This window comes from Podarcis gaigeae (genome assembly GCF_964106915.1).
Source record: "Podarcis gaigeae genome assembly, chromosome: 8".
Taxonomy (NCBI): domain Eukaryota; kingdom Metazoa; phylum Chordata; class Lepidosauria; order Squamata; family Lacertidae; genus Podarcis; species Podarcis gaigeae.
Window position 1 is genome coordinate 38,281,603 of NC_139684.1, and position 27,745 is coordinate 38,309,347.

Sequence of the window (27,745 nt, forward strand, 5' to 3'; positions counted from 1 at the left end):
TCTACTCTTACAGTTGCGATATGCAGCCTATACAATGAAGACAGACTCATGGGAGCTAACAGGCAAGAGATTATTATTAAGAGCTTTCTCCCCCGGAGTCATAGAAATCATGACAACAGGTAAAAACATCAGCTACCCTCAAAGAACCTATAAAATAAACAAAAATAGAAATGGGGTGGGGGAACCTTAATGAAAAATACAAAACACACACAGGCTTCCTATCAGCTGAAAGGACAAATCACAAGGCTTCGTTAAAGAAACAAGATCAATCTATTAATTTAAAAAGCATGTTTCTCTGGAATTATGTTGCTGGAAGATTGACTTGTTGGGCTGTATCCAACTAAGTCCTACACAGAGTAGACCCCTTGAAATTAATAGTCCTAACAAAGTTAACCATGTCCATTAACGTCAATGGGTCTACTCTGAGTAGTACTCAGATCAGAACACTTATTCCGGGTCATGTGGCCTCACTTATTCAACTACACATGGAGGGTAAAATACTGGGGTCAAATAAGACCCCACACATCAGGGATTTGGGGGGGGGAATGAGATGAACTTGGCAAGGACTCTAATTTAACCTAAAATGAATTATGGAATTTTAGTTTGTTTATTTAAAACATGGTGATATCACCCTCCAACTCAAAATCTCAAGTGATTTGCAAAGTTTCCAGAGGGATGGCCTTATTAATCTGTGATGGAAGCAAAAAAAAAAATGATGAGACTTGGGATACCATGAAGCTTTCGTAGAATGGAGTACAAATAAAACAGCAGCAGGTAAACATAGCAAAGGGAGGGGAAGCACATCAAAAGGTTAGAAGTAAGGTGCTTCAGTCACAAAGGCCTCCCCAGTATTAAGGAATATTATTTGAAAGACCACATAAGAATGGCATGCTTAACCGTGACCTGGTGCCAGACACCAAGTCCTTGAAGGATGAACCAGACCCACTCCACAGGTCAAGGACCTTGATGAACAGGAAGGGTACTCCTGGAACCAGTACAGAGGACCCCTCAGAAGAGTCCTCTTGGAGCTCTGAGAGGTGGTGAAGGTGGAGCCACTCTTCAGTCTTCAAAGTGCTGGTGCTAAGAGGTCCAGGAGCAGGCTAAATAGTGAGGACTCATCTGTGGGTCCACAGTCGCCTTGTGAGTAACCCAACCCTGAAAACACCTTTGTTACCTGTAGCAGTGGTTAGGGTGTTTGCCCTCAGACAGCTTTCCGGGTCATGTGGCCTGTATGACTAAACCATAACAGACAGTCAAGGCCTTTATTGTTAGAGCATACATAGAGTGCTGAGGGTTAGAGGGGAAGTTTTATATATATTTGTCCGTATCCATTCATGGTAAGCTATGAACCCAAATGCATAAGGAAGTCAAGTAAGTGGGGGAGGTGCCTACTCAACATAGACGTCAAATTCCAAAACAAAAGTCTCTCTTTGGGTCTCTCTGTTTTCATTGCGGCAGTTAAAACGGCAATAGAGGAAGAATACTGTTTCCCTTTGAAGCCACTTAAAATGACAATGCTAAAAAGTTTAATCCTCTCCACAAAGCTCTTTTTGGCAGTATCCGACATACATCGGCAGGAACATTACTTTTGGCACTTTCCATTATCCAAAATATTTACTTAGCAGCGTTTTAAGAAGTCATCTTTTATATACACTGTAGATGTCAATATTACCTTTGCTTCCCAAAAGAAGTGTATGGTGGGAAATCCCATTTCCACCTTGGTGGGGGATTCCCCACAAATAGAAAAATCTATAAATACCCCCCCCCCCAGGTATCTCAGTGGAAAAGTTGGCTTATTCAGGTTATGTACTTTAAGAAAGTAGGAAAGACAAATGAGAAGGCTCTACTCCTAAAGACGTCCACACAGAAGGACATTCTGTCTAAGTCTGTGGGAGTTCTCTAAGAAAATAGGTCAACTAATAAAAAAAGGTAATGTCCACAGAATGGGAGATGGTATGATCCCCAAGGAAGTGGTCTATGGGGAGCTGCCTTCAGGCACCAGGCCTGTTGGCAGACCAACTCTGTGTTACAACGATGTCTGCAAACATGACATGAAGGCTGGCAACATTAACCTTTCCCTGTGGGAATCCCTTATGGACGACCACAGTGCCTGGAGACAGACTATCTGGTTGTGCATCCCCACAGTGGAACGGCCGCTAGGAGGAATGCAGGAAGAAAAAACACCATGGTACACCTGCAACAGCACAACTGGATGTCTTCCTCCGCTCCAGCTGCAACAAAACATGCCTCTCCTGTACTGGTCTCTACAGCCACAGCAGACACTGTAACTCTCCAGCGGTTTGGCTTCACCACCAAAGGTGCACACTTACATTGTCTCCCGAGACAGGCAGATGCCAACCGATAACAAAGGTGGTAAAAGATACAGCAGCTGTCCACAGAAAACCTCCATTGACCTTTAAGCAAACATCTATCCACACTGGGCCTCAGCCAAATAGCTGTTTGAAGGAAGGCTCCCTCATTTGGGAATAAGGGTTGGGCTGGGTCCCCTGATCATCAACTTTAAAAAATAAATTCAACTGTGCACACACTTCTGCTCCCTGATATCTCCCCACACCCTCCAAAGCAGAGCTCTGTTAGTCACTGCTGAGGCATTTTGTGTTCAGAATCAGAACAGCACCTGGAAGGGATCTCAATGTACAGAGGTCTTCCAGTTTCAGAAAGAGGCAGGAGGGTCTCTTGGACAGTGATCCATGAGTTGGTAGGAATGGGGTAGAAATTCAGTTCGTTTCAGATTTAATGATGATAACCTAACTAATTTCTAAGCAGTATGTGAACCACAACACAGCTATTCTTCGAGGTTAGCACTGACCTGGATTTTGTGATGCAGTTCTCCAGCCTAATAATGTGTACCAAAAAAAGGTGCAGATTAAAGGAACTGCACTTTAAAATGGCCGTATTACTGAAAATAACATATAAATTGCATTATTTAACTAGCATTGCTTGAAAAATGTCGGTGGAAGGGGAAATTTGCACTACGATACCAACTCATTTCCAAGCAGACTTTTTGTTTTCAAATTGCAAATGGATGCAAAAATGTGGAGAACTGAACTAAATGTTGAAGAAATGAGAAACAGAAATTGACATATTTGTTCATCACTGCATTGGTGGCACAAGTTTTCTGTCTTGACTTTCCATCCCAGTGTGAGAACCGAGCTGGAAAAGATGCTCCAGTTGGTCAGACCTGGACTTGTACTGTCAGATCTATAGATGAACAGGATTCTGATTTGCCTGTGATCTCCCTCACCTCTCAAAACATCAAAACCATCAAAAGCTGTAGTGAACCCAGAGACAGAAGATAATATGAAGTATAAATAACATTCAGGAATGTGTGTGTCAGGATGGTGGTGAAAATCTTTTTGGAAAGCAAGAGAACACAATAAAGAAAGTCTCATTTGCAAAAGGATCCAGCTGAGGGTCTAACTTCTCACAAGGGAAACAAGTCACCATATTTGCAAACATTCTGAATAGAAGACTATAGCATAGCATGTGTTTTTTGTTCCTCAGCCTCTGCATCCTGAACCCAAAGATTGCCTACAAGGCTGAACATATGTTCCCTATGCAAGAACTAAGTCAAAAATTCCTTGTAGAATACAACGTCCCAGGTTCAATCCCAAGCATATCCAGAATTGTCTCCTGCCCAAAGCCCTGGGAAGCCACAGCCAGTCCATGTGGAAAATACTCAGCTAGGTGGACTGGTGGTTTGACTCCGTATAAGGCAGCTTCATACTTTTGAGATCATGAATATTAGCCAGCCTTGCCTTAGCTATGAGTCAAAGCAACCCTAAGCTCATCCAAAAACTACTGGAAACCAAGGTCAGAATGCCAGATTTTGCAGGGTCACTGTTTCAGGGAAATGGCCCACGCACATACAAACTGCATGTCTCTATTCTCTGTGTAGAAGAACTCATGAATTTGCAAAGGTTGGGGTGGAGGGAGGTGGTCCTGTTCCCTCGCTTCACACATTCAGTATTTCCACTTTGGATGCAAAAAAAGGAATCCGGTTAATTAAGCTTCCATTTCAGAGATCTATACCTGGATTTTTCTTCAGCTGCAATTAGGTAAACAAACACGGACAACAGAAAGAGATAGATGCTTTTGTTTTTTTACCCTGATTAATGCAATTTGAAAGGGGGGAGGGGCGAGACCACCCTAAACTGCTCTTGCTTCTGGCATGAATCCTCACTGAAGTATAACTTGCAGTTTTTCAGAGCAGTGTTCTGCTTTGATAAGCATATATTATTGGCTCATCTTCTAGAGATAATAGCTTCCTTTGCCTTCCTCGGTATATTTATACGTTCCATTTACACAGAGGAACAATTGCAAAATGAAGCTTTCATATAAAAATACCAAGGGCATATTCCTCAGCTGGGTTTGCTAAGAATGAGCCAGTATGTCTTTCAGAAAGCACACTTGAAACACATCAAGGAGTTTGGTGGTTCTAAAGCTGAAGCCCCAAACCCTAAATTCTTATTTACATTCTTAAATAAAATAAAATAAACTTTCAAACTTTTTAAAAGAAAAATCAGGGGGTTGGGGGGAAGCACATTTTTTTTAATGACCTGGAAACATACAGAACTGCCATATTTCAGCTGAATGCACAACCTCAGGTTTCAGTGGAAGAGCTTGCATTGATAAATGACAGGGTCCTGCAGGAGCAGAAATTAATGTTGTGACCCAACCAGACCCCAAAAGGTTGGACTGGATGACCTTTGGGATCCCTTCCAACTCTACAATTCTATGATTCTACTACTGTAAAAGGCTAGAGTGTCTATTCGGCATATATTCAAGCTCCAATTATCACCTCGGCCCAGTATACCTGAAGGAGTGTCTCCACCCCCATCGTTCTGCCTGGACACTGAGGTGCAGCGCCGAGGGCCTTCTGGTGGTTCCCTCATTGCGAGAAGCAAAGCTACAGGGAACCAGGCAGAGGGCCTTCTCGGTAGTGGTGCCTGCCCTGTGGAACGTCCGCCCCCCATCAGATGTCAAAGACACAAACAACTACCTGACATTTAGAAGACATCTGAAGACATCTGAAGGCAGCCCTGTTCAGGGAAGTTTTTAATGTGTGACATTTTGATGTATTTTTAATCTTTGTTGGAAGCCGCCCAGAGTGGCTGGGAAACCCAGCCAGATGGGCGGGGTACAAATAATTAATTATTATTATTATTATTATTATTATTATTATTATTATTATTATTATTATCATCATCATTATTATTAGCACCTTTATTGCCATTCAACTTCCATATTATTATTTTCTCCTCTATGTTCCTGCCAGCTAAGAATTCACACTTCATGTATCTAACAAAGTGGGCTTGAGTCCACGACGACTTAAGCCGCACTAAATTTGTTAGTCTTTAAAAGGTTCCACAAGACTCTCGGATTGTTTTTGCTGCTAAGAGACTAAATAACATGGCTACCCCTCTGGGAATTGTTTCATTTGGGTGTCCCATTTCTCTCGTGTTGCAAAGAAATTTTATCTGGTGGCACATCAGGTGTTAAGGTATGAAAAAGGAATGCAAGCAGTCTGTGCCCACCCCCACCCCCGCCAGCACCTTTGGGGTGGGCCCAAAAACAAGCCAACCTTAGCTATTCCTACTGTTTTGGATGTATTAGAATAACAAAAGTTGTCTTAAGAGAGGAAGAAAGAGAGTGAACCTGTGAGGTCAGTAAGATGTATTCCAGGTCAAAAGATCAACATGCCACACAAAAGTCCTCTCCCTTGGCAAATCAATCAAGCGGGCTGCACCAACCCACCATGAGACAGAGACAAAAAAATATGCTTTCTTTGGTCCTCCCCCCTTTTAACAATAAGTTATTTAAGTATTGTGAATGCCCCCTTGCCTTGCATTCTGCCCATATACTACTCTGGATACGTATTAATGAAAACAAAAGGGGGCCATTTATATTGTAGCCATGCCAAGGGGTTAAGCATGTGACCTCGGAGGATGGCGCACTTGCGCTCAGGGAAAAAGCCTCTTGACAATATAAACAAGAATTACTGCTGTCAAAGAAAGGGGAGACAATTAAAAACAATCCAGGATGTTTGTCAGACAGCTGTTCGAGTTTCAGCCCCATCTGACCTCTAAAGATGTGGCATGTTTCACTCCGGCAACTTGAAATTTTAGGTTTTTTTTAAGGGGGGGGGTAAAACAAAACAAAGGGAGGAGGAAGAGAGCAGATTGCCCGATTTATGCCTGGTAGTTTCTGATCAATTAGGCTGTGTCGTGATACCAGGTATCACCATCTGGGCACCTCTTTGCGGCTTTTGCATAGTCATTTTTAAACATGAGCCACTCGGTTTGGTAACAGAAAAGAGCAAAACAGGGAACACAAGAAGAGCATTGGCCCATCCAGTCTAGCATTCTGTTCTTATAGTGGTCAAGCAGAAGCCTGTGGGAAACCTGCACGCAGGATTGAAGCATGAGAGCGCACTCCCTCTTCCTGTGGTCTCCTCCAGCAACTGGTGTTCAGAAACATTACTGCCTCCAGTTCTCCATGAATTTGTCTAAACCTCTTCTTATAAAGCCATCCAAGATGGTAGCCATCACTGCCTCCTATGGGAGCAGGTTCCACTGTGGTTGCCGTATTCTGAACCCTTTTCAACTCTGCAATTTTCTTTTCGAGGTGAAGCGAGCAGACCTGCACACAGTATTCCAAATGCGGTCACACCATAGATTTGTGTAACAGCTTTATGATATCGGCAGTTTTATTTTCAGCGCCTTTCCTAATGATCCCTAGCAATAGAATTTGCCTTTTTCACCACTGCTGCATCCTGGGCTGACATCTTCATTGAGCTATCTGGATTGAGTGTGTCTGCGTGTGGAAATAAACAAAGGCTTACCGTACATAAATGTTGCTTTGCTCAGGAAGAGAATTCAGACATGAAGGGCACAGGATCTTGCAAGCTGTTTAGCCCTCCTGACTGCTGAAATAATAGCCCAGGTGATGTAGCTTCATTTATTGGACTACCACACACACAGTGAAAATAGATCACCAATTCCTGAACTGTCTCAATTTATATACCACTTAACTACAATAGTCCCTAAATGGTTTACACGGATACAATACAATATATATATAGGAATCACTGAAGACTATAAATTCAAAGATCAAGTAAAATGCCTGCTGGAATAAAAAAAAGTATTCAGCAGGTGCCAGAAGTTCAGGGGCAAGGGGATTTGTCAGACCCCAACTGGAAGGCAGTCCCACAATACCGAATGCATGGTTCTTGGTGGATACAAGCCAATGTGGGCCCACTAACACGGACTCCCCTAAAAACTCAGTGATCGGGTAGGGATAGAAGGGAATAGCTGGTCCTTGAGATATCCTGGGCCCAAATTGTTAATGCATTGTAAAGTGATGCAAGAATCTTGAGCTAGGCTGCTAATGTACAGTGGTACCTCGGGTTACAGACGCTTCAGGTTACAGACTCCACCAACCCAGAAATAGTAGCTCGGGTTAAGAACTTTGCTTCAGGATGAGAACAGAAATCACACAAACAGAAAGCAGCAGCGAGAGGCCCCATTAGCTAAAGTGGTACCTCAGGTTAAGAACAGTTTCAGGTTAAGAATGGACCTCCAGAACAAATTAAGTTCTTAACCTGAGGTACCACTGTATAAGCACCAAGTGCAAGCTATTGAGCACTGCAGTTATGAACTGGTGATAGTCTGTCCCCATAAACAGTTGAGCCGCAGCATTTTGCACCAGCTGCAGCCTCTGGGCCAGGCCCAAGAGTAGCCCCACATAGAGTGCCTTGCAATAATAGGGTCTTGAGGGTACACATGTATGGGTGCAGAGCTCCTTCACATGTGGTGGAACCCTGGTCCAGCTAGCCCCCACTCCCACACAGAGGAACTCTATACATGTAGACCAATATGTATTAAGAGCCACTTCTAACATGCGGAATATGGGGGTGTAGCTGCTGGGGTCAGAGCTAGCCTTGTGCATTTTTTCAGTGTGTGGGGTGGGGTCTTCGGACCTCCCAGCCCAAGTATCTTCAAGGGGTCGAGGAAGGGAAAAGATTGTGTGACACAGGACAAAAACATCCATTGTTTTCCCCTACCCTGTGTCTCTTCTGTGGCAGAGCCCTGGAAGGGGGGAAAAATATCATAGGAAACAAACAGAACTTCTAAGCAAACAACAAAAGATATTGGCTACATTTCTCAAACCCGCCATTCGCCTTCCCCGTTTGATCCTCCCACAGTCAGCTGAACCTACTGATACTCCTACAGAAATGAGAAGCAGTCATGGGAAGCTATTGGAAAGCGGCATTTTCCTTGGGGAGGTAGCACAACAAAAGGAAAGTTTGTATCTGCCACGTGGACTTACAATTGGTCTTAAAATGAACAAACCACTGCACTATCATTTCGCTTTGTGAAAAGTGATACTTCCAACTTCTTCTCCCTCCCTCTCTTTTTCCCCCCAGGAAGAAAGGAAGCAGTGTATAAACAGAACAAAGAAAAGAGGCAACACAAGTGAAGCCACTCATAATAAATATTACAGTGAAAGTTTTGCTCATCAAACTAAGATTAAAAACATATTCTAATCTCCGGAGCCACCTCGCTTTGATGTATGCTGAAACAGAAAGCGTATGTATTTTGTAAGATTTACAGCATCCCCAGTGGGAATCGTTTCACGTTTCATTTTCCCCCCTTTCTCTATTTGAGATTAAGAATATATTAGGTGAATTCAATCTCCTGATGTTTATTGTGTCAGATTGAGAATTTACTCAAAGGACAGGATTCAGAATTTCTTTACACTCAGCTATACTGGCAATATCAGGCTCAGAAGTTCGTTTTTTCTTCCCAGGAACAAAGATTTTAAGTATATGGGGAGGGGTGTGTGGTGTGTGGATCTGGAACACAATGACAACCAAGTTCTCTTTAAAAGAGAGACAATGGTGGAGAGTTTAAGATGGCCGTATTATAGAATAGATGCATTGAACTTTTCACAATTGTATTTTTTTTTTATTTCAAAAGTCTAAAAATGAGTATTTATCTGCTTTTAATATTAGAGATTGGTTTAAAAAATCAAGGAATGAAAGGAGGACTTCAGAATCACGGTCATCAATGGAGCAGAAGTTATCCATGAATATGGATCCATTCCTAGAACTGCTGCCCTGAACACCAGGAGGGCACCGGGTTGGCAAAGGCTGCCTACTTGGTGTAGGAAACTGAAACAGCTGTACATCACACGCTGCTTCCCTGTTTACCCATCTCTGCTTCCCTCTCCTTTCTCCATTGTTTCCTGTCTGCCATATTTTAGACTCATACTCCATGCATCACACTGATGGTTCTATTGCAGGGGTGGGGACCTCAATCCTAGGGTCCAAATGTGGTCTTCCAAGGCCTTTCTATGTGGTCCTTTGGTTCCTCGTCAGGTTTTACCCTCAATGAGTGTTTTTGCTGGCTTGAATGTGTCCCTGAACTGTGACAATGCATCTTGCTTGTCTACAAGATGTATAGATGGGTGTGTGGATGGGGGGCATGTCCCCATATGGAAACCTCTGGCTTTTACATGGCTGGAATGTAACCTACTGTACAAATGCATCTGGCCCCACCCACCACAGGCATGCCCACAAGGGAATGTGACCCTAGCACTTTAAAAGTTTCAAGGTAGGAGGTGGAATTCTACATGGTGCTAAAAAGGTCATTCCATCAGCACAAGCATTCCCACTTGCACCTGCAGCAATTTCTCCTCTCCGTACCCCACACCTCTGGGGGTTCTCCCCAACCCTCGAGAGTGGATTGGGAGGAGGCAGAAGTGGGGACAGAGAGGGGGAGTCCTGTTGCACTAGTGGGAGTCCTTGCAATGGCTTTCAGTAGCGCACCAGGTTATCTGAATCCAGCCCAGGTGACAAGAGAATAAGGAATGCCTCCGATCTCTGTAACAGAGAGAGCAGCCACTGCTGCCCAGAACACATGTTCACATCCCAAGTACAGCTGACTAAGATTGCAATCCTAACCCCACTTACTTGGGCATCAGCAGGATCTGCTTCTGCCTAGGCATGGTTAGAACTGCAGTCTAAATGATCCATTGTGCTTTTCTGTGGTTTGGGGAATGTCCTTCTTCTTACCTCTCCTTCCCTAGGCTTCTTGAGGGGAAACAATAGAAGCACAGATGACTCCTTTAAGAGCCCGAGTGAAATTAATTATATATGATGGAAGGTTAGCAGGAAAAGAAGGAAAGGGGTGTGTGTGTGTGTGTGTGTGTGTGTGTGTGTAAAACAACAGAAAGAATGTCTCATATTTGTATAAGAGAACTACAGCTAACCACAAGCCAACGGTTGACTGGCAGATGGCAGTAAAACAACCTTAAACAGAAAGTCATGCTGAAAGCCACAATGCCATATGCAAGGATATGCCTTAAACACAGCTAGGTATAACAAAAGGGGGTGGTCGGGAAGCATTTCTGCTTTCTGTCCTGCAAAGTGAGGCTAATTGTCTGATGTGCCTCAACACTTTCTGTCAAGACTGCTAACTGTATGGCTTTTCCTCTGCTTTGCAGAGACAAATGACAAACACACACACACACACACGGGGTGGGGGAGAGACAAGACACAACACACAAGCACAGCAACAGGCCAGAAAAGCTACTGAGAGATGGATGAGCTCTGTGAAGCTTTCCTTGGATTGGCCCAAGAATTTCCCCAGATTCCCAGGGTGGAAAAATAGAGAAAATAATAATAATAATAATAATAATAATAATAATAATAATAATAATAATAATAATATTCTGGAGTCAATCTGCACATTTTGGAAAACTGTTGGCGTGGGCAGCAAGTCATCTCAGCTCTGCTTTATCCACCTATCTGGCTACATCTGGTGCCAATTCTTAACAATGCATCGTAGAATATGAAAGATACAGCAACTTCCAAATCAAAAAGGGAAATGCTTAGCCTAAAGAACCTCAAAAGTAAACATAGCCAAACAGGAACACACACTGAACACCTAAAAGGGGGGAGGAACACACACTGAACACCTAAAGGGGGGGAGGCAGATCTTTAACCACCATCATCACCATGCTGTTGAACCAAATTGGGTGTTAATTGCCATAGGATTAACACTCTTTGCATCATAAATAACATAACCAGTCATCAGGAAATCGTAACACCTCATATAAGCAAGACTCCAGCACTACTTAATGGCAGAAAGAGTGGGAGATACTAGGAAGAGAAACTCTTTAACATATTGTGCCAGTTTGAAAGGACTGAATCCTAAGAATAAGACATTAGGAAGGATGGTTTAATATTTAAATGCATGCACATTTTCTCTAGCTTTAACTTCTTTTCCAAGCTTACGCTTTATTCAGAAACGCTCAATACCTATGAAACTTTGGATGAAAGACAGTTGCAGAAATTATCCAGCTACATCCAGCTTATATTTAAATCCATTATCTTTCTATGTACAGTACCTTAAAGCTAGATTCCTGCCTCTGAGAGACTAGAACAATAAGGCTTATGGTATTTAGACAAAAATTACCTCCTTTCTTTAGTCCAACCTGGACATGTGGGGTACGATCTACAAATAACTTAAGCAGAAATATTTGTACTTGTGACCTGTTTTGACTTGCTGACTTGGAGAGTTCACACAGGAACTACTGAAAAAGGCTCCATGTGACCCATGGGGAGCCTATTGTGACTGTAGCAGCTACCAGTTCCAACAGCTGCTACAGCCACTTTTGGAGAGCCCCCTTCCAACTTTATCTCAGCATCACCCACCCTCTAAATTACACAAGACATTCCACTGTGAAAAGGAACAAGGGTAGGAAGACAGAGAGAAAATACATTTTTGTATTTTGCTTCTACTTTTTATCTGTAATATTTCCTTTCCTACTCCTCGCCCCCAATAATTTAAATACATTTAATTTAAATGCTGTTGATTTCTAACCTTAAACGTGGATCCCTTTCCCCAGCTCCCAGTGCCTGAGGCTGATCTAACTAAGGAGATGCTAAGGATAACCGGTGCACATCCTATGTTCAGCTCTTTTGGAATGCACCCCTATTGCTTTCAATGAAATGCATGCTCAGATGTACCTGTGTTTTCTGGTCAAAACTATCCTCTCTGAACCATGCATCATCCTTTAAATTTTAGAGCAATCTCACTTGCAGTTTAAAGGATCCACTGGGTGAGCTTGGAAAAGCTCCCTCCAAGCCCAATTCCCACCATCCTCATCAGGCTGAAGGGCTGGTTGCTTCCCTTAGGTCTAACTGCCAGCCCTAGTTGGCTGAGAAGTGGTGGACAAATGCAGCACTTTCCACTGACAACCTCCCAGAGGCAAACTGACATTTTATGGGTGCTATTGCTGATTTTATTCTTATAATAGGTTGAATACCCCTTGAGATACATATGCATACATACATATATATTATGCATGTTTGTGTACATATGTATATGTGTACATATGGACTATAGATACATCAATAAATACACACAGGGGCAATGTGTATGCAAAGCCTTCAGCAACTTTTTCTCTTTCTCATAACATCAGGATAGATTTTTCCAACCTGGTGCCCTCTAGATGTTTTGGGCTATACAACTCCATCGCATTGGCCATCAGCTATGCTGTTGGTTGGGCTCATACAGCTGGGAAGATTGCATTGGACCTCAGTGTCACCAAAGGAAATAGATGGGCAATAGATTCAAGACTGACAAAAGAGAGTGCTTTTTGCAATTAACCTATGGAACTCACTGTTGCAAGGTAAAGTGAGGGTCGCTAGCTTAGGTGGCTTTAAAGGAGGATAGCACAGATCAATGGCAGAAGGTCTAGCCATGCTATTTTCAGTAACAAAATCAGGATGTCACAATAGCTAACATGGGTTTCTGGGCTTCCTGGAGGCCTCTGAATGGCCCTGGTGGGCAGCAGAATGCTGGACTAGATAGAATTTTGGTCTGATCCCGCAGAACTCTTCTAATGTCGGACAAACACTGGCGAGACCTGGGTTCGAAACCCCCACTCTGTTGTGAAGCTCATTGGATGGCTTTGGGCCAGTCACTTTCACTCTCTGCGTGTCATCTATCTTAAAGGGTCATTGTGACAATAAAAGGGGTGCACACACCCTGAGTTCTTTAGAAGAAAAGCAGTATGAAGACAAAAAGACAAATAATTGCACAATCACCACCAGGTTCTTCCTGTACTGTACTCTCTGGCTGAAGCCTGGAACTAGGCTTAAGTCAGGGCCATCAACCCCCTTACAGCCATTGGCCAGAGTTGGTCACGTGACCCAATCTCTATAAAAGCTTGCTCACTTTTCTGTCCTGTAAGCAATAGACCTGCTCTGGCTGAATATAGACTGCCTTCCCCTGCCTTTAACATCATCTCACCCTCAACTAACGTGAGGGCTGGGACATCAAGGAGGAAGCCAGGAACCAAGGAGCACTCAGGAGCAGAGGGCAATCCAGAAGGCAGGAGCAGAGAACAAGGCAAGAATCAGAAGCAAAGTGCAAGATCAGGAACACAAGAGGCACCAGAAGTCCAGGAGACCTTGCCACTCAGCCAACATTTCCATGAGACAGGAAGTTCACCTATAGAACCTCCTGCACCCGGGAGAAACCAATGGCCAGCCTGGATGCAGTTGATCTGGGAGGTTGTTGCTCTTGATGAGGTTACGCTGCCACTGAAGGAGCAGGTTTGTAGTTTGGGGGTACTCTTGGATCCTTTGTTGTTGCTTAAGTCTCAGGACGTTGGCCTCAGTGGCCTGGAGTGCCTTCCATCAGCTTCAGTTGGTGGTCCCCTATGCCTTATCTGGACAGGGATAGCCTAACTATTGTTGTCTATGCTCTGGTAACCTCAAGGTTAGATTACTGCAATGTGTTATATGTAGAGTTGCCTCTGAAGACGGTTCGGAAACTTCAGCCGGTACAGAATTCAGCAGGCAGGTTGCTCACCAATCCTGGTCCAACTGCACTGGCTACCAATTAATTTTTGGGCCCAATTCAAAGTGCTGGCTTTGACCTATAAAGCCTTAAATGGTTCAGGACCACAATACCTCAAGGACCGCCTCTTCCCATAAGAACCCACCAGGACCCTGAGATCACCTTCTGAGGCCCTTCTTCATGTGCCTCCTCTTCGAGAGGTCAGGAGGGTGTCAACACGGGAACAACCTTTCTCTGCAGTGGCTCCCCATGCTTTTCCAGAGACGTTTGCCTGCCACCTTCACTATACACCTTTAGGTGCCAGGAAAAAAAGTTCCTTTTTAACCAGGCCTTTGCCTGATCTGATCTACATCCTATACCCTTTTTAAAATGATGGCTCTTTTTACGGGGTGTTTTGGGTTGCTGTTTTTATTTTGATTTTATGTATGTGATCCTTTGTGTGAAATGCCCTGAGACCTTTGGGTATAGGGCAGTATAGAAATTGATATAATAATAAATAAATAAATAAATTGGAAGACTCTACAGTGGCACAACTCGCCACAGGGGCGGTGGTCAGCTGTTCCTAATACTGGGTCTAAAAATGTGTGACACAGTCCCTAACAATGAAATAAGGAAGGCAAAGGGTGAGGAACCCTTTTCAGCCCAAGGGATGCATTTCCCCTGTAGGCAGTCTTCTGGGAAGTACGTGTGAGCGGTTGGTGCGGTCAAAGGCAATAGTGCGTCTTACCTTTCTCCGACAATCTATATTCCAGCCACACGAAAGCCAGAGGTTTCTACACACTTCTCCATCCAAGTGAATAAGAGGCATTATCAGAGTTCAACAACTCACTCCAGCCAGGCAAAAAGCATGGGGCGAGGGGGCTATGGAGCAAGGCCAGTGAGGGGTGTGGCCTGGTGAGGGTCCCAAAGGCCTGCTAGAGGGGCCTTGAGGGTTAAATTCAGAATACAGAGTGGAGAGTTTCCCACCCCTGCCTTAGCCTCCTTCTTTGGGACTTCATCAAGGAAGAGGAAAATAAAGAGGGTGGCTACCCCCGGGTTTGTTGGTTTGTTTTTTTAAACTAAAATATTTTCTTTAATATTTAATTGTTTAAAATCTTGCAATTAAATCACAGCAAAGACAGCCCAAGAAAATGAGGGGGGGGGGAGATGTTTGCTTAACTCCAGTTTTTAAAGTAGCAGAGAAAAAGAGACAGAGAGCGCGTGGAGACAAAAAAAAGGAGAAAAGAGTGTACGAATGTATAATCCCAATGGAATAAACTGACTCTTGCTAGACAAGCTGAAAGCTGATTAAAATATTTCTCATCCTTTGGGTATGCAACAGCTTTTGATGATGGAGAGTGTATTAATATTCAGGCGAGCCGCTTGTCAACACTTCAGACAGGTCCCAAGAAAGAATCTGAAATTGACCAGGTTTTCTCACAGTGCCAGAAATCTTTATGAGACACACAGCAGCACCCTTGCACCGGCAGAAGCAAAGATAAGCATTCGGGCTTGCCTTTTAGACCTTTTTCTACACACACACACACACATACACACACACACACACACACAGCGCTATTTATTTTAAGAGGTACCAAATAGTGCTTTTCTTTTCCATTCTGACTTTGCATGTGCAAAGGTTTAAGAGAGACATTTCAGCTGTGTTAAACGGGGAAAGAAGAAAGGCATTTTGATTTCAGCCGACATCAATGATCCTGTTATTGCCTATTCAGTTTAAGTCCAACTGCCCTGGCTGCTTCCAGACACATAGGCTCCAAAGTTAATATCGGAGAGAGAAATCTCTTAACAATAATTGCTGGAAGAAGCTGAGCTGAGGTGGCAAAGGCTGGTCCCTCTTTCTGCTTAACTGCTTCCTTGGCTGCATCTTTGGAAGGAAGGCAAACAAGATGCCTACTGGCTGGGGCTTCAACAGGGAGGGCAAAATATCAGGATGCACCAGCTTCTCAGTTTCTGCATGGCCAAAGAGACACAGGAAACACAAAGCACAGCAAAAATGCTTCTAAGAAGTATTCTGTTGGCCAAATATTCATTACAGCTGTGGTCTTCCCATAGGCATCAGGCTGGCCACTGTGACAAGAGTGATTCTTTAGTTAGTTAAATTTGTTTTGCTTTTATTAAACTCAATTATTGGAGTTCTCTTCCCACTCCTGTTAAGCTATGGGTTCACTCCACCCCTGCTGCCCATACAACCAAAGCTGAAATTAATTTCTGAATGACAGGATCTAAAAAAAAAAAAAAAAGTTAGGTAAGTTTTAGAGCACTAATAGTAAAAGTTGATTGTATTTTCACATTGCTACTAGCATTCAGACTTGAAAATGAAAGTAATGTCAAAGTTAATATTGGAAGAAGCGTCTCCCAGCTGTCCGAATTTTTCAAACTCTAACAAGGCTGCACTGCAACCAGCCTCCTGTGTATTTCACCGGAGTTGTTCTCTTTCACAGTGCAAATATGTCTGTTTATATTTTCACTCTGAGTTTAATCTTATACTACTCTATATGTTTGGTAGTGGTGGTGGAGAGCTAAGTGGAGAAGGGGGAGTATATAGACAAACACACTGCATGGATCTCTAGACTTAGTCAACAATCATAGAGAGAAGACTCTCTCAAAATGCCTAACCTTGGATAAATCCATAAAGAAGTTGATGGGGCAGGTGAGAAGCAGAGGGTGGCTGAAGGACAGCATCTGTAGATCAAGGATTCTTAAACTGTGTGCTGGAACATACTACAAAGGCCAAATATCTATCAAAAAACCAAGCCACTGTTTTGGATGTATCAATAGCTACAATGCCCATCACAGATGGAAGGTCCATGTAGAACAGCGTTTCTCAAGCTGTGGGTCCCCAGATGTTGTTGGACTACAACTCCCATCATTCCTAGCCAGAATGACCAGTGGTCAGGGATGATGGGAGTTGTAGTCCAACAACGTCTGGGGACCCACAGCTTGAGAACTGCTGATGTAGAACTTCCCACACAGAGAACGGTTTTTAGGGGAAGGACCATAGCTTAGTGATGGAGCATATGCAGAACATCCTGAGGTGCAATTCCTGGCATCTCCAGGTAGGACTGGGACACAGCCAAGTCTGACATACTAGGGAGATGCTGCTGCCAATCAGTAGGCGACACTGAGCTAGATGGACCAATGGTCTGACTCAATATAAGGCTGCTTCTTATGTTCCTATGACTGTGGTATTATCCCTCAGGTGTGGGGGGAGTGAAGAGCTATAGCTGACAAGCACAGAGAAATTCCAGATGCATCATCAAAGACTTAAGGAAACTTCCAACCCTTGAGTCCAAAATGAGCGAGCAAAAGTGGCCAACTGAGATGTCATGAGGCTACTTTAACAGAACTTGCTTATAGTTGTAAAGATGATAATGCCTGCCCTGGAGCTCACCATGAAGACATATGCATATGCAACTTCCCCCCTGTTAAAAAGAGTGAATTTCAAATTTTGCCTCCAATTTAGTGCTTTTTTTAAAAAAAATCAAAAACTTTTGGCTTGCATTTTGAGTAGCAACTGGGTAGCAACAAAAGTGTGTGTGTGTGTGTGTGTGTACGTACAGTGGTACCTCGGGTTAAGAACTTAATTTGTTCTTAATTTGTCCATTCTTAACCTGAAACTGTTCTTAACCTGAAGCACCACTTTAGCTAATGGAGCCTCCTGCTGCTGCCGCCGCGCCGCTGCTGCATGATTTCTGTTCTCATCCTGAAGCAAAGTTCTTAACCCGAGGTACTATTTCTGGGTTAGTGGAGTCTGTAACCTAAAGTGTCTGTAACCTGAAGTGTCTGTAACCCAAGGTACCACTGAATGCACATTCTATAATTTGCCTTTTTTGCCACCACACTCACCAATTTCCCAGTGGTGGCAATGCAGTTCTTCCCAGTGACCACTGGCTGACAATTGCCCTTTCTATTTCTCACAATCCCTCCCCTACTCTGCAATGACATGTTGCTGCCACTGGTACAATGGGGTTTGGAATGTTGCGCTTGCAGAGAAACTTAACACAGAAATTGCAGAGTAGCTGGAGGCGACTTCACTAAAGATACAGACTGTAAACAACAGTATTACATTTTTTAAAAAAATGCCAAGCACCTCAATACGAGGTTAGCTGGTTAGCAGATATGGAAGGCTGGTCTGAATAATACAGGTTTTAGAAGACTTTTAAAAACAAGCAGCGGAGACTCCTGCCAAAACACTATTGGCAAGGAGTTCCACAGGGCAGGCTTGGTTGCAGCATGAAAGGCCTGGTCCCTGGTAATAGGCCAAAGTAGCCTCAGGGTCATGCCCCCCCCCCATCAGAGGACCTTGGCGATCAAGAAGCATGCATGTTGTTGGGCATTTACTATTCCTTGTGCAGAGATCACACAGTGTTGCACTTCTTGTTGTTGTTGTTTCAGATGGGGGGGTGCGGTGCTGATCAATTCCAGCTCAAGAAACAGGCAGCGCTGCACACAGATGTAGATCTCCGCACATCCACAGAAGGGTTAAAAAAGAAAGAAAGCAAGTGCTATCCACTGGTTTGCTCTGATGTTCCTGTAGATATTGTCACTGGATGTATCCTCGGTAGAATTCTATTCAACACCTCTGTCTTTAAGTACAAAGCTGTAGGCTGTAGCAGCTTTAGGAAACATAAGTATCCTTTTTTTTTTACTGCACAGTATCTGTGTGTGAAATTCTCTAAAGGGGTTTAAGTATTTACCCTGAACACTATCAGACAGTTTCTAAAAAATTTCCTTATCCTATTGCAAAAAGAAAAAAGGAGGAGGAAAAAAACCACTTCAAAGAGAATCATAAACACAGCCCTTTGTGCTTTGAGCACACATTTTGTTTTGGAAGCTTAGCTTTGAATTCGCTCAGAATTGTAAATATATCTATATGAGGGAGATGTGGAAGACAACTATTTTATTAAAAAGTAATAGTCATTCAGCAACTGGAGAGTGCTGAATTTTCTTCCACACTTATGGAGATTGACAACGCTGCAGCCTCAGCCATAAACATATTTATTAGGAAGTAAGCCCTGCTGAAATCAATTGGGCTTGTTCTTGCCGAAACGTATTTCAAATTGCGCTCCCAGGTAGAAGGGGGGGGGGGGAATGTCATGTCCTCAGTTTAACTTTTCAATTAAGGTTCTTAAAAAAAAAAAAATTACTGCCTCCCTCATATCCATAGAGTTTAGCTTTATGTTCAGTCATTTAATTCTACACTCCTCAGAATTTGAAATAAGCAAGAATAAGTTATAAGTTATTCCTGCCAAAAATGTGAACCTATAAGGAACTTGGACATTATGGATTAGGTTTACTATATAATTCTAATCACATCCATTTGACAATAAGTGACACTGCAGTCACCCATACTAACTTTAAGTACATGTGGTGTTGGCGTACCAGGTCACTTTCTAACAATACAATCCTAACCATATCTACTCAGAAGTAAGTCCTATTGAATTAATAGGCTTTCTCCCAGCTAAGTGGGGTTAGGATTGCAGCCTAAACTGTTAGACAGGTGGAAACTGGCTACACCTTGTCCTCTCCAGCACGACAGCAATTGGAAGTTACAATAAGAACACTAAATTATAAAAAGCTGCAGTTGTTATTGTTGATGCGGCTGTCAAGCCAATTTAACAACACCCAGCAATTACATGTTACTTAGGTGGCCTAAAGCTCTGCATACATGACTGTTAAAAAAAGCTGAGTAAATGAACTTTGCTTAATTAGTACGGATTTCTTTCACTAAAAACTATTCATCAACAAGGATCAGGGAAAAGATCACATTTCTAGTAAATTAGTGCCCTACTGCTGTGGTTATTCTATAAAACAAATAATAATAAAATTGATTGTTGTTGTTATCATCATCATCATCATCTTGCTTTTTCAAAATTTGGAGATGTGTGCACTGGAGCTCTAAGCTGCTTCTAGGCTTGCAAAGCTTTAACAGAGACTGTTTTATTTTGACAAATGTGCCTCCTAATCATACAAAAGCTCTGATGTTTCTTAAATGTTAGCAACAATCACACAAAAAGAAAAATATTGCATCCAGCAGAATTGGACTAGAGGTGAAGAACCACACTTATAACTGGGCAGCTGTCCTTAGCAGTAAAGAGTGGGATGTTCACTTCTAACTATGGACACTCATATTTATCGGTTCTTCCAAACACCAAGCTGGGAGGGATGGTACCTTTCAACACCCCTCAAAGGGCTCCTTAGACTGACTCTTGGTGTTGGTATGCAAACGGGAAAGTCAAAAATGCAGTTTTAAATGCTCTAGCTAGTATCGGGTTTTTTAATCACTTGAGAGCTTATACAAGGAGGTGGTTTTACAGTGACATGTCAGCCTTCCTTAGTCTAAACCATATCAAATTTGTTGCTCGTTAGCCAAGCAAACTATTTGCATACACAGACAATAAACTACATGGTGGGGGGGACCCACATTAAACCAAGAGGGCCAGTTCAGTTCCGTCAAATATTTGCTGGGAGACAAAATTCCATGGGTTTCATTGATGGTGGTCAAATTTCTATCGATGGCAGCAAGAATAAGGAGGCAATTAACCTCCTTAAAGAGTTAGAAGGATTATTTCCAAGGGCTTACCTGAGGTTATTTGCTATTTTGCATATAACCAAGCTGCTGTTATACATTTTTGTACTGAAGATTTTAGTTTAAGTAATGACGGTGATGAATTTATTTAGTCACCTTGTGCCAAAGCCCCTGGGATGTACAATAAGAATAAACAGTATAGCACTTGCTTTGGTAGCACATATACTAATAACGTTCAGTATGCACAACAAACAACAAACGTGCAAACCATCCACCCCAACCAGGCATAACTATAAAGCTACAGAGTTCGCATCCCTGCAGACACAAAATCTTTTCTTTTTGTAAAGATTTAGTAGTTGCTCCCCTCCCTCCAATATTTTAACCTCTTCTCTATTTTTTACATTGGCGTCTCTTTAGTCACAATTAACAGAGGTCTGGCTCAGGGATGAGTTCCCAACAGAAACAGACTCTCTCGAACACCCACACTCATCTCCCTAGAAATCACACTTTCTCACTTTGGGCTTAATTTTTTTATTCGTATAAAACACCCGAAGCTCAGGCCATGTCTACCCTTCCACCTCACAGCCTCTTCCCTCACAGTTCATTTTGATGGGCCACCAAATACTACCATGCGCTCTTAAATGCTTGTACCGCAAAGGGCAAGAGAGGATTCTCAAATGTGCTTATACTACCCGACCCTGAAGGATGAATTGCCGGATGCCCCCTACTGCCGCCCAAAGCACAGAGCCAGATCCACCATCCTTGATGTGCCCAGAAATCACCCTTTGCAATACCGATCTCCCCTCCCCTCCCTTCTTCAGAGGACCTAGGCTGTATACACACAATACATTTAAAGCAAATGGCTTAGCCCAAAGAATCCTAGGAAGCCAGGGCCCTCCTCAGAGAGCTAAAATACCCAGCACCCTTAACCAGAGTTCCCAGGATTCTTTGGGGGAAGTGATGTGTTTTAAGTGTATGGTGTACAGTGGTACCTTGCGTTACATACACTTCAGGTTACATATGCTTCAGGTTACAGACTCTGCTAACCCAGAAATATTACCTTGGTTTAAGAACTTTGCTTCAGGATGAGAACAGAAATCGTGCGGCGGCAGTGGGAGGCCCCATTAGCTAAAGTGGTTCTTCAGGTTAAGAACAGTTTCAGGTTAAGAACAGACCTTCAGAACAAATTAAGTACTTAACCCGAGGTACCACTGTATATGGGTACATATGAAACCTGGGTGCTCCAGGAGTAGTTAACCGAAGGGTTCAGCCTTGGTACTGGCCAATGCCATCTTATTTCCCCTCTGTCTTCCCTTGACTCACGGCACAGGTTGCTCTCTCATAACCAGAGGCACATTCAGCCCTTCCGACTCGCTGTTTCACCTCCCGCGACCCATTCAAAAGAGAATATACTTCGATTTATTAAAAATAAAATAAACAGAAATGAGTTGAACACTGCTGCAGCGAAACTGACAAGGCTTTCCCATACATTTGTCAGTTTCACTGGTGAGCAGAAAAGAAGGAAATAGCAACAAGCGAGCACGTAAAATGTGGGATGATGAACAACAACCAACCATTCCTTCGTGCCAGCTGGGACAAGAGCACTACATCAGGTCACTCCAGGAAGCTTTGTGGTAATACCACGATGGAAACGATAAAGCTGCAACATATTGACCTAAACAGAGGAACCATTTGAGGTGGTGATTAATGCCTGCTTTTTCCAAAGAGTTCAGAAGTGTGGGTGCTGACACACTATAAGATCAATTTTAGTTTACCGTTAATTTTAACTATTTTTTGAATGCTTCAAATTGTTGGGTTTAACTAGATTTTTAAATGAGAATTTGATTGTTTTATTCTTTTGGTGGACCAAACTCGAGTGGGGTGTTGTTGTATTTTACAGCCAAGCAGTATATAAATTTCATGAAATAAATAAACTATTAACTGTATTTATTTATTACATTTATCTCTCTTCCTTCCTCCCAAATGAGTCTCAACATAGCATGAAGCCAAGCTGCTATATTATTAGAGGAAGCTACACTGCTGTATTAATAGTTGAATAGGGGGCTAAGTTTGCATTTTCCTCTCCACTCAGCACAGTATTACATAGAAAGCAAAACATTTATTTATATCCTGGGAGATTATTGTTTAGCCAAACCTTTGTATATCTTTCTAAACATCAGGAGCACAGTCCGCATACCAAATTTCTCCAGAAATGGTTGGGATTAATTGCAGCTTAGCCCTACCTAGCATAATGAAAAATTGTTGAGATTTTGATACTGCAAGAAAACAGATCCGTTTTAATAATAATTCTTTACACAGTGGAGTGAATGAAGGTCATCAAGGCCAACTGCATTCTAAATACACAACTCTATTGTTAAACGGACTGTCAAATGAAGGAGGGGAAGCTTCATACAATGCGACATGATTTGCATTTTAAAAAACACATATGAAATGGAATGTTCAAAAAAAAATCTGCAGAAATGTGTCATTCAACGGTAAATTCTTTTTTAAAAAACAAGTTTACTCCACAATCAAAATACATTATTTCTGCATCATTTTATCTTGCATTAAGGAAGAAGGAAACGGTTGAGATTCTTCTTGGATTGTTTTTTCCTCTCTCATTCCCGCCCCCCCCCCCTTACATCTTTCCTCGTTCCCTCATCTTCAACGCAAACGTTAAAACATTTTTATAGGTAAAATAAATGTCAGTTTTGCGAGGTTTTGCATGAGACCAGACCCTGGGAGACAAATTGTCTGTGCGCTGAATCTCAGAACAGCTTCGGCAAGAGCTCCCTGGCATCACATGAGATTTCAGCCTTTCAGAACAGACTCTACCCAGAAAGCAAAGCTTCTACAAGCCCTTTCAAATGGTAACTCTGCCTTTGAATTCGCAGAGAACTTTATCTTGATGTTGAGCATGATAACGTGCTAATCTTAGGCAACTAAAATTAAATGTATAGATATACACACAAATACGTGAATTGCTTTCATATAGTTAAACGGGTGGGTTGGGGAAAACAGAAAAGAAGTAGAGGACACACAAACTTTAAACTGGTTTGCCTTTCAATGTTCATAAATTCATGCAGTAATAAGCAGGGGGAGGGGATGGAGAGAGAAGGGAAGGAGGGAGAGAATGTGGTTTTATCAGAATGTCATTCAAATGAAAGGTTTAACATTTACATCACAAGAGTGAGCTGTGAGGGGAAACTATCCTTAGGGGAAGAATGCCAAGAACAAACACTAGAAGATATATACACACACTAATACACACAGAGACAGTAATGTCACACACACACACACACACACACACACACACACACACACACACACACAAAGACATCCATGAGCTACAGACCCAGAGATGTAAACTTTTTGTAATATGTTTCTGTTAGAATACTCAGGAAATTATTCTTAACATGAATGAATTAACATTCCAAGAATTATTTATTTTTCAAAAATCTACAAAAGAAGCAATTCTCAAGAGTACCTCCCATTAGAAAAGATCAAAGGCATAAATATAAAAATGAATGACAAAAGTTGTTCACCTCAAACAAGAGAAGGAATTAATTCTGCTTTAATGGTTTTGTTTTTCCTGTTAGTCACAGATTTCGGAGAAAAGCAGAAATGGTTTGTATATATGGGAGGGGAGGTCGCTAAAATATACATTTCTCCCCCCCCCAACCCCCCACAAAAGCTTGTTTTGTCTTTATAATTTAAACAAATACATTATCTTTATGTGAAACATCCAGAGGTTTTGTTTTTGTTGTTTTAAATTAGCTTAATTTTACAGAGGCCAGATCTGTCGCTGCACTTTTTAAAAATGTTAAATTGCTGCTGAATTTGTTAGCCCACAATTGATTTCCTGTATTATGGAATCTTAGAGATTATGGTTAACTTGAAGAAACAGGGGTAAATTTTGATACTTATACCGACATGTCGCTGCATTATTATTATTATTGTTTCCCAAACGGACTTGTTGGAAGCCTACCTGAACACTGGCTCAACAGTGCCCCCTGCTGCCCAACAGCTAACGTTTTTAAGAGTTTGGGACACGGGATAGGTATGAAAGGAATACGACCAACTTGGGGAGGGGTGAGTTGAAAGAGAGTAAATCTGAATCCCAACCATAATAAGCACCCAAATTTACTTAGAGACCCAACAAAAACAACAGACATTACCTATTAACATTCTCTTCTGTCTCCCTCAATAGCTCAAATTAATTGTGATTAATGTGTTAGGAGTCATAAACATTAAAGCCATTCTTTTTAAGATTTAAATTAGAAGCAGCTTCTGTCTTGGCCTCCAAAAAAGCCTTGCAAGCTTGCTGATAAATATCGTCCCAAGTCCCGTTGAAAGGAGATACACTTGACAGCGCCGTGTTTCTAATTAGAGACACATGGAGACGTCACACCAATTGCAGACAACTCAGCCCTTGAGAATTCTCGGGGTTTGCAGGTTTTTTCCATGTCCTCAACATGCAGCGGAGATAAAGTAGCAACGGAACCATCTTGATTTCTGACTTGCTAAGCGACGCAGCTAACTAGGGGGAGAAGGCTATGACTGTAGCACCAACAAAGACAAAACAAAAACAAAAACCCCAAGGGTAGCCAAGAGCGAAAAGGGAAACCGCTTAGATCAGAGTTTTTCAAGCTCCAGGCAGCTGCAGAACTACCCACACCCTAATTTCAAATTTGGCAGACGTTCTTATTACACTCAAAAAATGAACTAAATGCAACAGTAAACTATGGATTAACATTATGAGGGTGAGTCCCCCCCCCCCACACACACATTGGCTTGTGTGCACACCCCGCTCCTTCTCCTCCAGCGTGGTCGTAAGGAGGAGAACGGAAGCTTCTGATCTGATATGTGGACTAAAGAACATGGGAAGCTTGGGGAGCAGGGAGCCTAGGCTCCTCAAATGTCCTAAAATACAGTTTAGATTTACATCTCAACCAGCTCAAAGAGGCAAAGCCCTGAAGACTAAATCACACACAGAAGGCAGATCCCTGTGTGATATCACTGCATCAGCCCTGATTCAATCCCACATACAGATGTGGCAGAATGACCTAGCCACAGCAAAGGCCCTTCTGATGTTAGAAGTTTGCTTTGGGTTGCATAGTACCTACAGGACTGCCTCTCCTGGTATGCCCCATGGAGGACCTTAAGGTCTATAAATAACAATACTTTGGAGGTCCCGAGCCTCAAGGGGGTTAGATTGGTTTCAACTAGGGCCAGGGCCTTTTCAGCACTGGCCCCGACATGGTGGAACGCTCTGTCACAAGAGACTAGGGCATCTTTGACATCTTTCCACAGGGCCTGCAAGACGGAGCTGTTCGGCTTAGACTCACTCTGACCCCTTATATGGGATTTGGTATATAATTTTTTTCTTGGTTTTTTTGCTGGCCCATGTAGGATCAGCATGGATAGCTGGCTCGGGTGAATACCTGATGTTTCCTCCCTTTATGGTCTTGATTTATGGGCTACTACTAAAGTGAGGCTGCATTTTAAGCTGTATTTTAAGCCGTATTTTAATTAACTGTTTGTTTGTTTGTTTGTTTGTTTGTTTGTTTGTTTGTTTGTTTGTGGTGGTGGTGTTTGTGGTTGTTGTTGTTTCTGTTTCTTTTTCTATTATGTTTTATTCTAATTCATATTTGATGTTTGCTGCCCTGAGCCCGGCCCTGGCCGGGGAGGGCGGGGTATAAATAAAAAGTTGTTGTTGTTGTTAAAGTTTAATAAATAAAATGAGCTCCCACTACTCCAACCAGTCCTCCACAAGAAGAACCCATAAGGTGATGTGGGGTCACATCTCAGCACCATGGATAGCTCTGAGTGCACAACTTTCTCTGGCAAAAGCTGGGGCTTGACTGGATCCTTGCATGTCCCTCTGTCCACCTTTCCACTACTAAATTCCTGACCGAGATTTCAAGGAGCAGCCACTCTCCTCTTAAAGGCAAGAGTTTTTTCCTCCTGCTCTCTGGGGCTTCTCACCTGGTACCCTCCCTGCACCACTGGGTAGGTGGTGCCGATTGGGCGGGTTTAACCAAAAGGGCCAAGCAAGAGGCATGGAGGGCAGCCTCCACTGTGTGCAGGGTGGCACTGGGCTCAAAACAGACCCTTCATTATTCAGATCATCACGTTTTATGCTGCATGGGAGGAACTCGCAGCACAGTTTGAGAATTACTAAGGTTTCCTAAGACATGATTGTATTAAGCACTAACCATTAACAAAAATGGTTCTTTATAGGTATATTCAATGGTTGTATTAAAACTAAAAGAGGGGGGAGAAGAAGAAGAAGAAGAAGAAGAAGAAGAAGAAGAAGAAGAAGAAGAAGAAGAAGAAGGGGGAGGAGACACAGAAATAGTACCATCAATATGCATTTACAAAGTGCAAGGTTTCTGCCCCGATAGTTTTGCAATCTATAATCTGACACAGGGGAAACAAAGGAAAGGAGGTAAGAGGAGCAAGGCTGGTATCTTAACTGGAAAATCCTATGCACCTAGTCCACCAGCATTAGCTCCACTGTATCCAAATCATATCCAACTCAGGAGGTGAAGCAGGGAGGAAAGCAGAAAAAGTGTGGTGGGTAAAACTATATTTTCCCTTGCCCCCTCCCATTAGACTCAATGAGAGGGAATTACTTAAGCCTGCCATAGGTTTCCAATGCGGCTGTGGTTTAGGAATTAGCATTGGTCTGCTCTACTCCCATGCCACCTTGCTTCACTCAAATTTTCAAATATTTAAATAGGAAAAGTATGTGCATTATATCAGTGCCAGGTATTTTGGGTAAGTTACAACAGGAAATGGAGAACAGGGGGGTGGAGACAAAGGCTTCTGGGGAAAGTTGGGTTAAGACGACAGGGAAGAGGAGTGGAAAAGAGAACCCATACGTTGTTAAGTAGTTGCAACTCTTTCAACTGTGGACTGGCAACAAAAGGGCAAAACAGCATCCCCGAGGTGCAGGATTAGTCCAGGGCCAACTAGTTTCCCTTTCAAAATAAGCTTAATCAACTGAGGCCTAATTGTCTTAAAATGGAGCTGGGAGCTTTAAGGTGCCATCAACACACCAACCCACAGCAATTGGGAAAATTGGGTGCAGAGTATGGTTAGGAGCATGATGTAAAAAACTGGTACATACCATGAGCTCCAGCTTCCTCCAAAATTCATCCAGCGCAGCCATTGGTTTGTCCCACCAGTCAGTGCACTTCCTATAACGTTTACCCTGGAACCAAAATTGTCGGAGCCACTCAAACTCAACCTGCAACAAAGACAACATGGGGTTTTTTCCCCTTAAAATTTTCCCAAGTGGCCCTTTTCTGCC

General features: G+C 42.7%; 1 protein-coding gene across 10 annotated transcripts in view; it reads right to left on the reverse strand.

The window, feature by feature from the left end:
- Positions 1-27,745, reverse strand: part of FTO (FTO alpha-ketoglutarate dependent dioxygenase) — a 266,874-nt gene that overhangs the window by 161,910 nt on the left and 77,219 nt on the right. For 6 of the 10 annotated variants that reach the window (XM_083752970.1, XM_083752969.1, XM_083752966.1 and 3 more), the window contains exon 7: positions 27,563-27,682. The exons of 2 other annotated variants lie outside the window; for them this stretch is intronic. In XM_083752970.1, the coding sequence (XP_083609096.1) occupies positions 27,563-27,682 (120 nt within the window). Of the gene's footprint in view, positions 1-24,817; positions 24,968-26,043; positions 26,371-26,652; positions 27,683-27,745 lie in introns of those variants that run through there. 2 more of the 10 variants (XM_083752974.1, XR_014567516.1) reach the window with 2 other exon arrangements.